The sequence below is a fragment of the Lepidochelys olivacea genome (genome assembly GCF_965140295.1).
Source record: "Lepidochelys olivacea isolate rLepOli2 genome assembly, chromosome: 3".
In the NCBI taxonomy this organism is placed as follows: domain Eukaryota; kingdom Metazoa; phylum Chordata; order Testudines; family Cheloniidae; genus Lepidochelys; species Lepidochelys olivacea.
Window position 1 is genome coordinate 65,436,237 of NC_140413.1, and position 15,644 is coordinate 65,451,880.

Below are 15,644 nucleotides of genomic sequence, written 5' to 3' on the forward strand. Positions count from 1 at the left end.
ATATTACCAATGCCATGCACTATTTACCCTTCATTAGCTTTTAAAGTGTTGACAGAATTTTTGGACAAGTAAACAAATTTGGAAAAAATCTAATATTTCAAAGTCTAAAAATAAAGTTGCTGTCACAATTTTGTTTTTATCTATTGCTCTGAAACTGCCCAACTAAAGCAGAGATCAAATGTCATGAACCACATCGAGAAAAGATAAAAGTTTGGGCTTCACTGTAGCCAATCCTAATTGGCATGGAGATAAAGTATATTCTCAACTGACTAAAGTCAGCTCTGTTGAAACTATAGTTGCAATCTTCATATTCATAATTAGTAAATGCAGAAATGTCTGGTAAAATGGCCGCAATAGACATCTTTATGTTATCTTAGCATATATTTAAAGTAATTTTCCTATGTTAAAGATAAAAAGAAACTGTTTCCTTTGCAGGTTTGCATTACCATAAAAAAAAATCAGTTCAGTTCATTCTGGAGTAGCTGTTTCGATGCAACTTGACTCCTATACTAGGCATGTACATGTTAGTTATGGTTAGGTAACTGAAAAGTAGTTTATTATGTAGGAATAAAAATAATACAAGGGAAAGTATGAAAATCTATAAAAGAATACAGAGGACGTGTTTATCTTCTTCATGTCTTTAAAACACTTAAAATGAAATAAAGCAGGGCTTTGGAGCGGAGCCCAGAGCTGGAGCGCGGAGCAGCTCCGGAGCAGTGGAGCTGCAGGTTTTTGCCTGGAACTGGAGCAGAGCCGGAGCACAGCTCCAAAGACCTGAAATAAAGACAGCCGTATAATATGGAACAGACATAGGGAAATATTGGTGATGCAATAGCTAAGAAATTAATCACAAGAAAAAGAAAAGGCAAGAACACAAGTAAAATAGTAGATTATTTTTCCCACTTGATTATCCACGTAGGAAATAACACACAGCCATATTCACCAGTAATACAAAAAGACACAAACCCACTGAGTGGAAAGATGGGGGCAGAAAAGTTATTGGTAAGGAATAAGGATAAGAAGTGGAATTTTGCAAGTTAAGAAAAACCCAGAAACCCTGCACTGCAATGAAGTTATACATTCAAATTTATAAAATGGGACCTTTTTTTTCAAATTATAAATTTTTTTTTCAAATTATAAATCCCAGTGTCCCTGGATTGTTTCCCAATTTTCCCTCATAACAGAGAGATGAAAACTCCAACCCACCCTGCACTTTGCTATTCCAGGCTCACATCTTCAACTTGAGAGAGAAGGTGGATGAGGTAATATCTTTTATTGGACCAACTTCTGTTGTTGAAAGAGACAAGCTTTCAAGCAACACAGACTCTTCTTCAGGTTTCCTAGGACCAACACTGCTAAAACACCACTACAATCAACAATGACAGGTTTCAGAGTAACAGCCGTGTTAGTCTGTATTCGCAAAAAGAAAATGAGTACTTGTGGCACCTTAGAGACTAACCAATTTATTTGAGCATGAGCTTTCGTGAGCTACAGCTCACTTCATCGGGTGCATGCCGTGGAAACTGCAGCAGACTTTATTTATACACAGAGAATATGAAAAAATACCTCCTCCCACCCCACTGTCCTGCTGGTAATAGCTTATCTAAAGTGATTTTAGATAAGCTATTACCAGCAGGACAGTGGGGTGGGAGGAGGTATTTTTTCATATTCTCTGTGTATAAATAAAGTCTGCTGCAGTTTCCACGGCATGCACCCGATGAAGTGAGCTGTAGCTCACGAAAGCTCATGCTCAAATAAATTGGTTAGTCTCTAAGGTGCCACAAGTACTCATTTTCTTTTTACAATCAACAATGAAAGTCATAAACTTGAGGCAGTAGTCTACCCTCCAAGCTCTCTGGGTTTCCCAAGACTATTTCCCCTTATTCCAACCAAGTAAAACAAGTATTTGCTTCTCTCTTTTGTGCTCTCTGGAAAACAGAAAGTAAAGCTGTTAAACAGAATCAAACAGAACAGTTTCCAGATAAACATAGACTTGAAGCAAAAATCAACCAATACTGAAATTATCACTGTTATCTCTATGAGAAGCTTCTCTTCAGACATGGATCCACTCCCAGTTCCTGCTATTACCTTGCACTTCCACTTATGTACTCCAAATTAGCTTTCTGGGAGACTAATGTGCTTCAGCTGTTTAACAGTCTTGCCGATTAATCATTGCCATAGAACTCTGTCCTGCAGTCCTTAAGTTTTCAAAGCTGTTTTCTCTCTTGCACACTCTGGAACCTCAAATGTGTAACATCCCATATCAGACAGAGCTTCTGGTCTATATCTTCAGGAGTGACTAAAAGATACTTTAATTACTGTATCATGTGCAAAAATTCTGTCATTCTTTAAATTCAGCAGTGCCTTCAATGCTTCGAAATCAACACCAATAAAAATGTTCCATGCTTCAAAATTATGATCCCGGCAGGAAAAAGGATCACTTTCTTCCAAAGAATTACTAGTATGTATTTGTGGTTAAGAGGGAGAGGAGAGAAGTAAAATTAAATGAGGCTCTGTTAGCTCCTAATTTTTTTTTATTAAAATTGAAGGAACTAGTTGTTGTAGGGATAGATTATGCATATTTCAGTTCTTCTCTCTTCAGAATCTCCCCCACATCCAGCCCCTGTCCCAGGGCTGGCCAAAGATGTTTTGTTGCCCAGAGTAGAAAACATTTTCAGCATCCCTCCTGAACAGCTGAGCAAAAGATCACCTGGGAGCAGAAGCGAGTTGAGTTGGCATCTTCAGAGATTCGTGATCAGGGAAACTGCCCTTATCACCCATCTCCTAAGGTTGGTCCTGCCCAATCCTTCCGCAGGAGAACCACGCCTATTTAGCCTCATAGGGTATGTCTACAGACTGCAATTAAATTCTGCAGCTAATCCATGTCAGCTGACTCAGGCTTGTGGGGCTCAATCTGCAGGGCAGCAGGCCCAAGACCCACAAGCCTAAATCAGCTGAAATGGGCCAGCCACCGTTGTTTAATTTGCAGCGTAGACATACCCGTAGGAGCCAACAAGGGATGGATTTGTCCCTAAAGGGAACATTTTCTTTTTAATTTGTCTCATGACTTTATGATATTTAATACTGTTTAGGTTTTTTTAAGATGAAAATCCATTTTGGATTCCATTTACCATAGTTAAAGATACGATTCTGTCACATAGGTCATGGATTCCGTGACTTTCCAAGACTCCATGACTTCTTCTGGGGCAGGGCTGGAGCAGCTGTCAGCCCCAGGGCCGCCAGAGCAGCAGCCCCAGAGCTGAAATAGCAGTCACGGTTAGGTCAGCCCCACTGGGGCTGGTGCAGGGCTGGAGCAGCAGCCAGCCGCTGGGCCCACCGGAGCAGTTGGCTGGCGGTCGGCAGGTGGGCCTGCAGAGCAGCATCCAGGGTTGGGTCAGAGCCACTGGGACTAGAGCAGCAGTAGCGCTGAGGCAGCTACCAGAAGTCAGGCTCCGGCAATGCTCTGATTGTTAGTGACCCTCCCACAGAGTATTTTTATTAAAAATCAGGAACAGGTTGTGGGCTTCCATTAATTATTCTTTATTGCCCATGACCTGTACCTGACTTCTAGTAAAAATACCTGTGACAGAATCTTAATCTTAACCATCGTTCTGGATAACAGTCCTTCCTTAGACCATTTAGTCAGGAGAATAGATATGCATCAGGTGCTTGGACAGTGCAACAAATGTCCATCTTGGGGGGTAGGGGGGTTTCTTCCTCTAAAAATGCCACATATAGTATATGGTGACTTTCGAAACACTGTGATGAGCCAATGTCTTCTTTTTTACATTTTAATTAGAAACCTGAAAGTACAGTAGTACAAACTAGACCCCAACCTTGCAACATCTTTCTCGTGGGCAGGTTATTGTGTGCGTGCAGAGGGTTCCCTCCATGCACAATATATTGCAGGACTGGGCTTTAGAAAATAAATTTTATTTTAACATAAAAACAGATTGTGACTAAGTTAAAATGTGATCAAACAAGATTTAAATGATTAAAATATTAATACTTTGCACATCCATAACACCCCCTATCTAAAGATCTCAAAATAATTTACCAAACTACTACTGATAGTGAGCTCAGATTTTATGTATATAAAATATAAATGGGTAATATGGTGAAAATTAAAGAGTCACTGATAACACAATCATTTTAAAAACAATTCAATTTTACTAAATATTTTCTATATTTCTCATTAGTTATATTTTATCATTAGGAACATTGTCCTCAAAACTGAACTTTAATTCAGATAGGTTCATTTGTTCCTGCTACTTCTTCCCTGGCTTGTTATTGCGAAAATAATTTTGATGTAAAAAAATTAAATATTACTATTTCAGTTGAGAAAAAAGGCAGTGAATATTAGTAATCAGTTGTTTTTATAAAAACTGCTCTAGTAACAATGTATGCTGCTTGTTAATGTAATGTTTTTCATCCATCTTTAAGCATCAGAAGCTTTTTAAGGTCTTCAGTTACAAAACAGAATAAATATAATATTAGAACATGTTTCAGAGTAACAGCCGTGTTAGTATGTATTCGCAAAAAGAAAAGGAGTACTTGTGGCACCTTAGAGACTAACCAATTTATTTGAGCATGAGCTTTCGTGAGCTACAGCTCACTTCATCGGATGCATACTGTGGAAACTGCAGCAGACATTATATACACAGAGATCATGAAACAATACCTCCTCCCACCCCACTGTCCTGCTGGTAATAGCTTATCTAAAGTGATCATCAAGTTGGACCATTTCCAGCACAAATCCAGGTTTTCTCACCCTCCGCCCCCCCCACCCCCACAAACTCACTCTCCTGCTGGTAATAGCCCATCCAAAGTGACAACTCTCTTCACAATGTGCATGATAATCAAGGTGGGCCATTTCCTGCACAAATCCAGGTTCTCTCACCCCTTCATCCCCCTCCAAAAACCACACACACAAACTCACTATCCTGCTGGTAATAGCTCATCCAAAGTGACCACTTTCCCTACAATGTGCATGATAATCAAGGTGGGCCATTTCCAGCACAAATCCAGGTTTTCTCACCCCCCCCACCCCCATACACACACACAAACTCACTCTCCTGCTGGTAATAGCTCATCCAAAGTGACCACTCTCCCTACAATGTGCATGGTAATCAAGGTGGGCCATGTCCAGCACAAATCCAGGCTCTCTCACCCCCCCCCCTTTTTTCCTAAGTTCCTGGGTTAGTGGTTCTGTTAACTTATCCTTGCAACAAAGCCCGTTGCCAACTGTGCCCACATATCTATTCAGAAGACACCATCACAGGGCCTAATAACATCAGCCACACTATCAGAGGCTCGTTCACCTGCACATCCACCAATGTGATATATGCCATCATGTGCCAGCAATGCCCCTCTGCCATTTACATTGGTCAAACTGGACAGTCTCTACGTAAAAGAATAAATGGACACAAATTTTACCCCCCCCCAGACGTTCTGGTTAAACTTGGATTTAAACTTGGACAGTGGTCAGTTTGGATGAGCTATTGCCAGCAGGAGAGTGAGTTTGTGTGTGTGTATGTGTGTCCCCGGAAAAAAAGGGGGGGGTGAGAAAGCCTGGATTTGTGCTGGACATGGCCCACCTTGATTACCATGCACATTGTAGGGGAAGTGGTCACTTTGGATGAGCTATTACCAGCAGGAGAGTGAGTTTGTGTGTGTGGTTTTTGGAGGGGGATGAAGGGGTGAGAACCTGGATTTGTGCAGGAAATGGCCCACCTTGATTATCATGCACATTGTGAAGAGAGTTGTCACTTTGGATGGGCTATTACCAGCAGGAGAGTGAGGTTGTGGGGGGGGGGGGGGGGCGGAGGGTGAGAAAACCTGGATTTGTGCTGGAAATGGTCCAACTTGATGATCACTTTAGATAAGCTATTACCAGCAGGACAGTGGGGTGGGAGGAGGTATAGTTTCATGATCTCTGTGTGTATATAATGTCTGCTGCAGTTTCCACAGTATGCATCCGATGAAGTGAGCTGTAGCTCACGAAAGCTCATGCTCAAATAAATTGGTTAGTCTCTAAGGTGCCACAAGTACTCCTTTTCTTTTTATTAGAACATGGTTATTCATCAACATCTGCAACATTTCCCCTGAAACAGGTGACAGAGAAGTGAAAGAACGGAACAACAACTTGGGAAAAATGATAAGGTTCTTTAGCAGTACTTTACCTGTCTAGGTCAGATGTTTGTCTTTCAAAATTCACAAGAATCCTTAAAACCTGGACATCTTGACTGAGAAAGCAAGGAGGCAATAGTCCATGAATATTCAACTGTTGTCTCTCTTCCAAAGTAAAAGCCATGCCCTGTGTAAGAAGTGTATGACATTACCGTCAGGATAATTCTACAATGGAAAAAGAGCATGTATTTTTCACTATCAAAATATCCCATTAACTGAAGGGAAACCTCCCCCAAAAACCAACAAAAACCACAATGCTATCTATTTATAATAGGTATTTTGAAAGCATCATCACTCTATTATCCAGGCTTTAACTCAACTCAATGCAAACTTTGTGCCAAACTTTTAAAAGTTCAAGAGATCATGACATGACAATATTACAACATCTCCACCTCAGCATCAGTAAGTCATGGTCTTCCAATACTGAAATATTTTTCCTAGTAAGTCCTCTAAGAAATAACTGAGCAGCTGTCAGTTACCTCAAAAGGTAGAGCAGTGAACAACCCAAATTCCTCCACACACTCTTATTTAACATGAAGATTTGAGAATATTTTCATTTTGTCTATTAGTGTAAACAATTATGTTTTCTAATATTTAGAAATCTTTCAAGATCTCTAATGAAAATAACTGCTGAAAATTCACATAAACAATGCAGTGGCTGCAATACAACACACCTGCTTCTCTATCAATTTATGTACATAGGACCTGACCCAAAGCCCACTGAAGTCAATGGAAAAATACCCATAGTGACGTCAATGGACTTTGGATCAAATCCATTATTTTTATCCTACTGAATACTTAGTTATACTAAAAATAAATGAAAAAGTATTTTAAAGGGTCACTGGATTTCTTAAGGGCATCCAGAAAAGTAGTTTAAATTAAATGAAATTATTTAATATATTCTGTGTAGACTGGATGAGCATGCGGACTATTAAATGAAGATTCCTATTAGTTTGACCATAATGTTCTTTAAGTAGCAGGCTTTCAGTACAGTTTGCATTTAAGCATTTCTATTATTTTGATTGTAAGTAAGTTAAAATTTTGCAATAGCAACAAATTGTTAAGTAACACTGAATATCATTAAGTATCTTACTTAGTAAGAGCAGACAGGTGCTTTTCTAGTCTGCCAAGAATTTCTGCCCAAACAGTACACAATGGAAATTATATACTAGAAGTGATAATACATTACAGTATGCCTTCTTTCCCTACTTTTTGTTTGTATGATTTGTCTCAAGAACCTGAAAACTATGTAAAATACTGCTAATGTATTTCATGACCACCTGTGTAAGTCTTTCTAACAAGTTACATTTTTGCAAAACCCATGTTTTCTTTTTCCCTCAATTGTGACTGGATTCATATGGGGCAACAGATCTGCTGTTTCTCCTGTAGGACAGACACACAAGGCATCCACTCTTCTGGATTACAATAATTATTTTATTTATGTCTGCACAGGCAAATTGATGGTCAGAACAGAAAAAGGTTTGAATTGCCTTTTTGTGCAACAGCAGATGATTCCAGGCAACATAATGATGTGACCACCAGGAGTAATTTCTAAAAACACTTTGTTTCCACTAGACAAATTTAACATACAGTATTCACTGGGTGAAAGGGTGACAAAATGGCAGATGAAATTCAATGTTGATACGTGCAAAGTAATGCACTTTGGGAAAAACAATCCCATCAATACATACAAAATGCTGGGGTCTAAATTTGCTGTTACTACTCAAGAAAGATATTGGAGTCATCATCGACAGTTCCCTAAAAATATCCATTCAAGGTGCAGTAGCAGCCAAAAAAGCTAATTGAACGTTAACAAACATTATGAAAGGGATAGATAATAAGACAGAAACTATCATAATGCCATTACGTAAAATCCTGCTATGCCCATACCTTGAATACTGCATGCAGTTCTGATCATCTCCTCTCAAAAAAGATATATTAGAATTGGACAAAGTGCAGAGAAGGGCAATAAACATGACTGGGATACGGAACAGCTTACATACGAGGAAAGATTAAAATGATTGGCACTATCCATCTTAGAAAAGAGATGACCAAATGGGGATATAATAGATGTCTATAAAATCATGAATCGTGTAGAGAAAGAGAATAGGGAAATGTTATTTACATCTTCATATAAACACAGGAACTAGGGGGCTCCCAATGAAATTAAGAGACAGCATTTAAAACAAACAAAAGGAAACACTTCTTCACCCAATGCAGACAGCCTGTGAAACTCGTTGTCATGGGATGTTGTGAAGGCCAAAAGTACAAATGGGTTTAAAAAAGAATTAGATAAGTTCATGGAGGGTAGAGCCAAGATGGTCAGGGAGGCAACCCCATGCTTCATGTGTCCCAAAACCTCCAACTGCCAGATGATCATACAGGACGACAGGGGATGGATCACTCAAAATTGCCCTGTACTGTTCATTCCCCCTGAAGCATCTGGCATTGACCACTATCAGAGACAGGATATTGGTCTAGATGGACTATTGTTCTGACTCAGTATTGCTGTTCTTACGTACTGTTTTATGGATGTGTGAAAGGCACTGGCAGTGTTACCTAGAGGTCAGGCCAGGGTGTGGCAGGTTGTCTTCCTCCTGGGATGTCCGCTTTCTCACTATGATCCACCGTGTGAAGGTCTGTCCTTTTTAGCAACTCAGCCCTTCAGCAGGGTCACATATTCAAGGCCACCCCTTTCGGGGTATACATGAAGAGTCCAATGATGTGAAAAATCTTCACAAGTCAGCAATGGCTTCAGGGCTTTCCCCCTTGCATTGAGATCTTAGAGTCTGGACCCTTGCACCTTCAGGATCTTACCCAATTAGCTTACGTGCCAAGGGATGGAATTCTGTCATTGTCGCTCCTTAGGGGTTTGAAGGACCACCCTCTTCACAAGACTCTGATCCAGGATCCAATGGTAGAAAGCTAAGACCTGCACCTTGAGGTACTACATAGCTGCCTCCCTGGATAACTTCCTACCTGTGTCTCCTGTTTCCGCAGGGAAAAATAAACAACTGAACACAAAATGACTGTCTCTGACCTTCAGAAGTCACCAGTCCCAACTTTGCAGGTCAGGTCAGTATCTCCAAGCCTCAGACAGCAGGAGCTCCTGAGGTACTCCTTCCCAAGCACTCAGAGCACAGGTTTACTGCCTCCCTCTGAGCTGTTCTACTTCCCTTTTTAAGCTCCAACTCCAGCTTGTGCAGACTTTGCAGGTGCAGCAGATCAGGGCCATCTGTGCCCAGAGCTGCTCCTTAACCCCTTCTTCTCCCTTGTGGAATTTGTATACCCCATCACAGGCTGCCTAACAGATACGTGTGCTGATGTTGTTCCCCCAAATAACAAAATATAATGTATTTCTATCTTGGCTACATGAATATGGCATCTTTTACTCCTGTGCATTTCTGTTTATGCCAAACAAATTTAAGTCCATTAAAGTCATCTGTATAAAAGATAAAGTGATCATTGATGATTCTTTTTATATTAACTACATGAAAAATAATAATATTATAAAAAGAAAAGGAGTACTTGTGGCACCTTAGAGACTAACCAATTTATTAGAGCATAAGCTTTCGTGAGCTACAGCTCACTTCATCAGATGCATATCGTGGAAACTGCAGCAGACTTTATATATACAGAGAGAATATGAACCAATACCTCCTCCCACCCCACTGTCCTGCTGGTAATAGCTTATCTAAAGTGATCATCAGGTGGGCCATTTCCAGCACAAATCCAGGTTTTCTCACCCTCCACCCCCCCACACAAATTCACTCTCCTGCTGGTGATAGCCCATCCAAAGTGACAACTCTTTACACAATGTGCATGACAATCAAGTTGGGCTATTTCCTGCACAAATCCAGGTTTTCTCACATCCCCCCCACCCCCATACACACACAAACTCACTCTCCTGCTGGTAATAGCTCATCCAAACTGACCACTCTTCAAGTTTAAATCCAAGTTAAACCAGAACATCTGGGGGGGAGGGGGGAGGAAAAAACAAGAGGAAACAGGCTACCCTGCATAATGACTTAGCCACTCCAAGTCTCTATTTAAGCCTAAATTAATAGTATCCAATTTGCAAATGAATTCCAATTCAGCAGTTTCTCGCTGGAGTCTGGATTTGAAGTTTTTTTGTTTTAAGATAGCGACCTTCATGTCTGTGATTGCGTGACCAGAGAGATTGAAGTGTTCTCCGACTGGTTTATGAATGTTATAATTCTTGACATCTGATTTGTGTCCATTTATTCTTTTACGTAGAGACTGTCCAGTTTGACCAATGTACATGGCAGAGGGGCATTGCTGGCACATGATGGCATATATCACATTGGTGGATGTGCAGGTGAACGAGCCTCTGATAGTGTGGCTGATGTTATTAGGCCTTGTGATGGTGTCCCCTGAATAGATATGTGGGCACAATTGGCAACGGGCTTTGTTGCAAGGATAAGTTCCTGGGTTAGTGGTTCTGTTGTGTGGTATGTGGTTGTTGGTGAGTATTTGCTTCAGGTTGCGGGGCTGTCTGTAGGCAAGGACTGGTCTGTCTCCCAAGATTTGTGAGAGTGTTGGGTCATCCTTTAGGTTGTAAACCTATAGGTTTAGGTTGTAAACCTATCCTAAAGGATGACCCAACATAAATTGGTTAGTCTCTAAGGTGCCACAAGTACTCCTTTTCTTTTTGCGAATACAGACTAACACGGCTGTTACTCTGAAACCAATAATATTATACACCTTGTTATACTTAACTCAAACTATACTTAAGAACAACAAGAAAAAATATAGCAATGCTAACCGCTTGTGAGATCTAGATCTGTTCAATAAGTGGGGACGCAATCTGTGTACCTCCTTTATATAATAATAGACATCTAGGCCCCTATAAAGTCAATGGGAATTTTGCCATTGACATCAATGGAGCCAGGATTTCATCCAGGGTTTCTCTGCATGCACAGAAGTACACAGCGCCTCTTATGGCTTGAAGCTAGAGGTGCTGAGTGCCCTCAACACCCACAGAAATCTGTAAACGTTGTAGCAGACTTACTGAAATCAATGGGCGTTGAAGTTCCAAAGCTTCTCTGGCCCTTAGTTTCCATTTATTTTTATTGGTTCAAAAATGATACATTTTCAACAGAAAAGTCCAAAGGTGGGAATCTGTGGAACTTCACAGCATCAAAAATGGTTCTGTTGATGGAATATCTGTGTTGGCACAATGCATTTGAAGACCACTTATTCCTTGCATTCATCCCTTCTCCTCTTGCCCAAATTAAACTAGCCACAGTTTAAAAAAAGAAAAAGAAAAGATGTGCAGATTCAAAAGTATTACTGTAATTGCTATTAATACAGGAAAGATTTGCCTTCTTACTTGAAAGCATACTTTCATTTAAAACATTAAAAAATAGAAAAGTTCACACCACATGTTGCAAAGTGCCTTCTTAAAAAATGCTTTATCTCAGAGGTAGCACACTTTCCATATATTGTTACAGTTCTTGTGGTAAGTGTTAATTTCTTTTGGACACAAGTACAGAGAGACATAAAACCCACCCACAGTATGTGGACAGCTGAGTACAGTATGGCTGGTTTTACACATGCTTAATCTACACACCCTCCTTTTCTTTGGCACAGGTTTTCATGAATATGGGAATTTCACATCATGGAACTTTTCATTCCGTTTCTCTCTTAGATTGTTAAGAAACCATATAGATGCATAAGAAATGAAGAGATAGAGATCCATTTAAACATTACATAAAAAGGCTTAACGGATCAGAAAAATCACTTTTCTAGGTAAGAAATGTGTGCCATTTCCTATATTTATGATGTATATAGTACGGTTAGAGCTAATTTTTTGTGGTTGAACCCCTGCTTCACTTCCCTAGCACTCTGACCAACTCTTCATTCTAAACTTTTCCCAACTCTAATTTTTTCCATGGTTATCAGTGCTGTTTCATGGATCATCCAGCAGAGAGTGGTCCCGATCCAGACTGGCTCTCATACTACATTATCTCCTTGATCTCTCATGACAGTTGCTTGCCCCTCCCACAGAATAAGCAGGACTCTCAAGATCATTCCTGACACATACATGCATCATTACATGTCATTTCTCACGTACAGTTTTATATATCAATCCTGTATTGCAAGTACTACAGCGTAAGGGGAATTTCAGACAACATAATCTAACATTTGTGTGACAATAAACAGAGGGTGCAACTACAGTACCTTACATCTTCTTCTCTTATCAATAATTACTCCTGGGGGAATTCCCCGCAGATTTTTTGGCGCCCCCACAGAAAAATAGGGAAGCCAAGAAATCTGTGGGGAACACACGCCACTTCCCCAGCAGCCTGGGTGCATCTGCCAGGAGCAGCTGGCATCAGAGAGCAGATTACCACAGGGGGGAGGAAGGAGGCTGGGCATGCATGCATTCATGAAGAGATATTAAGGGTGTGAGGCTGTACGCCTGCAAATGAGTGAGAGACTCACTCTGTCCCCCTCATTCCCTGTTGCTGCAGCCTGGACTTGGAGGCATAGGGCTGTGTGAAGCAGGCTCTGTCCCTGAGGCAGAGAAGAAATGTAACAACTAAGCAGGCAGGCTGCTAATGTTCCCATTGTTAGTTAATTGTTCCCATTCTTAATCAATTAAGGCTCCTTAATCTTGCCAAACTGGTGTAAAGGAGCCTTCTTGTAAATCAGTGCTACTCAAAGTGGTGGTCCACGGACCACTGCCAGTCCGTGAGCCATCGGTTGCCGGTCTGCGCGCACAATGGAAAAAAAAATTACCGGTCCCCCATATCAGATAGCTTGAGAAGCACTGTTGTAAATGACAGTAACAGAATCCTCAGCTAGGAAGGTCTATGTGCTTTCTCATTTTTTCTCCTGTTCCAGAGAGGCACAATGGGATTAGATTACAGCTCATGGTGTAAAAAATAAAAACTCAAATTTTTGCTTGGAGAACCATACTTTTTGTTGGTTCATTTACATGTATGTGGTGCATTAACTTGCTACACAATTTTGGCAGAATCAAGTAAAATCTCAATTTCTGATAACGCTAATCCATCAGAGAATCGTGGGACTGGAAGGGACCTCAAGAGGTCATCTAGTCCAGTCCTCTGCACTCATGGCAGGACTAAGTATTATCTAGACCACCCCTGACAGGTATTTGTTCAACCTTCTCTTAAAAATCTGCAATGATGGAGACCCCACAAACTCACTAAGCAATTTATTTCAGTGCAATCGCTACTAACCTTTTTGGTGAAAACTGAAACAAAAAGTCATTTAGCACTTCTGTCATTTCCACATTTTCTGTTATTGTTTTTCCCCACTGACTAACAGACCTACCCTCTCCTTCGTCTTCCTCTTCTAATGTATTTGTAGAATATTATCTTCTTACCCTTTTTGACTCTAGCTAGTTTAATCTCATTTTGTGCCTTGGCCTTTCTATTTTTCTCCCTACATATTTGTTTATATTCATCCTTGGTAATTTGACCTAGTTTTCACTTTTTGTTGGACTCTTTTTTGAGTCTCAGATCATTGAAGATCTCCTGGTTAAGCCATGGTGGTCTCTTGCCATACTTCTATCTTTCCTACGCAGAGACTGTTGTGTGGACGATAGCTAACAATGATATTGTGACTCTTGAACCTCTTCCACTGGAATCTGAAGTGAGTCAGCAATCCATTTTATCAGCTGCTGAAACGGTTTAAAATCCTTGGTATACGGAGGCAGAGGAGGTATCATAGCCTCATCTGGAAAAGATAAGGATATATTAGTTTGTGGAGTCACCTTTTTGTTTGCTCCAGGCTCTTGCTCTTCAAAAGACTCCTCGTGTGGTAGGGGCTGATGAGGGAGAAATGGAAAAGTAGACTACCTTCCATTATGATCCCTATGGGAACAGCTATGAGCTCTTGAAAATTGCTGACAATAGGCTGCCCATGGGTTCCAATATGGTCATTGGGTGGATTATGAGGTAGAGAGGGAGGCATCCAATGCTGCTTGTACCAGTGAGAGGCATGACATTCTTTCCTTTGGGGTTTCCTTCTCAGTTAAGATGTGAGGGGAGATGAGCCATAGTAATATGTAGGGGATCCCTGCACAAAGATCTGAGAATCTGAATAGGAATCCTCAACACAGTCCAGAGGAGGAGCAGACATTGGAGGTGAGGATGGTTATTCACCTTGTGCTGATGGTTCTGGAGAATGAGCCTACCAGACAAAGGTAAAGTCTCAGAGACCCTGCAGATCTTGGTACTAACAGCCATTCAGTACCTATCAATACAGGAGACTCTGACTCATCAGATACCAAGTCTTTGGACAATCTAAACTCCTACGTTACCAGGTAAATCTGTGCTGATACCAAGGAAGTTGATTATTTCAGGAGTAGTTGTCTAGATAGTAGTACCAGTTACCAAAATATATTTACCGCAGAAGTTCTGATGTTGCAATCTGGATCACCTGTTTAGGTACTAGAGGTGGTATTGAAAAGTCTGTCTATGCTACAAACTTTCTAGAGGCAGAGTGTTTAGAGTCTCCGCTGAAATGATCATGGTATAGCAGATGACTTCGGTACCGAGGTCTGCTTGGTGCTGTGGGTCTTTGAGGAGCTCAAGGTCTCCAACAAGCTCTAATACCAGAGAAGCCTGGAACCTCAGGAGTACCCTTCCTGTGACACAGGGTCTCAAAAGTGGTCATTCTTGATGGTGATTGAGGCTTTTTTGAAGTAAACTCTCTCTGAGGTGACCCAGAAACTTCTTTTCTTAGGAACGTTACTGGTACCCTCCATTTTCTTATCCCATGAAAACCTAGGCAAGTGGAGTACGATGGTTGATGGGGCACTGTGCTCACACAGAGGCCAATGTCTAGAGGGATGTATCTGAGCCTGGACCATGGCTGGTTGGAGAGTGCACTCCACCATGAAAAGCCTAAGTTTAATCGCCTGTTTTTTTCAAGATTGTTTTTTAAAAAATTAGCAGGACCTTGCACATTGCTGCAATGTGGGTGTCACCGTGACACTGGAAATATCCGTCGCTGACCGGACAGATTCCTGGTAGGTAAGGCAGCCCTTGAATGCCAGGTATTCTGGCACTCCAGACTGATGATAACCCTGAGAAAACCCACTCAGAAAGGGAGTAGGAGGGGATATTAAATGGAAAACTGGAAGTTAACAAAAGAGGTATTATTATAAAATAAATAAGAGAACTAAATAAACTAAACTTAAATTAGAACTAGGAGTAAGAACTCAGGACTAAGATAGAGCAAAGCTGGAGCATACATGCTAGATTCTGTGTCTCAGGCTGTCAAGCGGTTGAGAAGGAACTGAGGGCAGTTCACTCACACAGCTCTGTATAGTCTCAGTACAGGTCATGGGGATGTCCGAAGTGCAAATAGGGGCCGAAGAGGCCCTGCTACCAAAAATCTCCTGTCAAAGGTGAATTAAGTTGATATATTCTGTTCACGTATTACTGGTTGTTGGTTTA

The 15,644-nt window shown here is 40.9% G+C and overlaps 1 protein-coding gene across 2 annotated transcripts in view; it reads right to left on the reverse strand.

Moving 5' to 3' along the window:
- Positions 1-15,644, reverse strand: part of ME1 (malic enzyme 1) — a 336,698-nt gene that overhangs the window by 277,065 nt on the left and 43,989 nt on the right. Inside the window, exon 2 of one of the 2 annotated variants that reach the window (XM_084622076.1) lies at positions 6,183-6,316. The exons of the other annotated variant lie outside the window; for it this stretch is intronic. Coding sequence (XP_084478202.1) covers positions 6,183-6,316 — 134 coding nt within the window. The remainder of the gene's footprint in view (positions 1-6,182; positions 6,317-15,644) is intronic. 2 annotated transcript variants of the gene reach the window in all.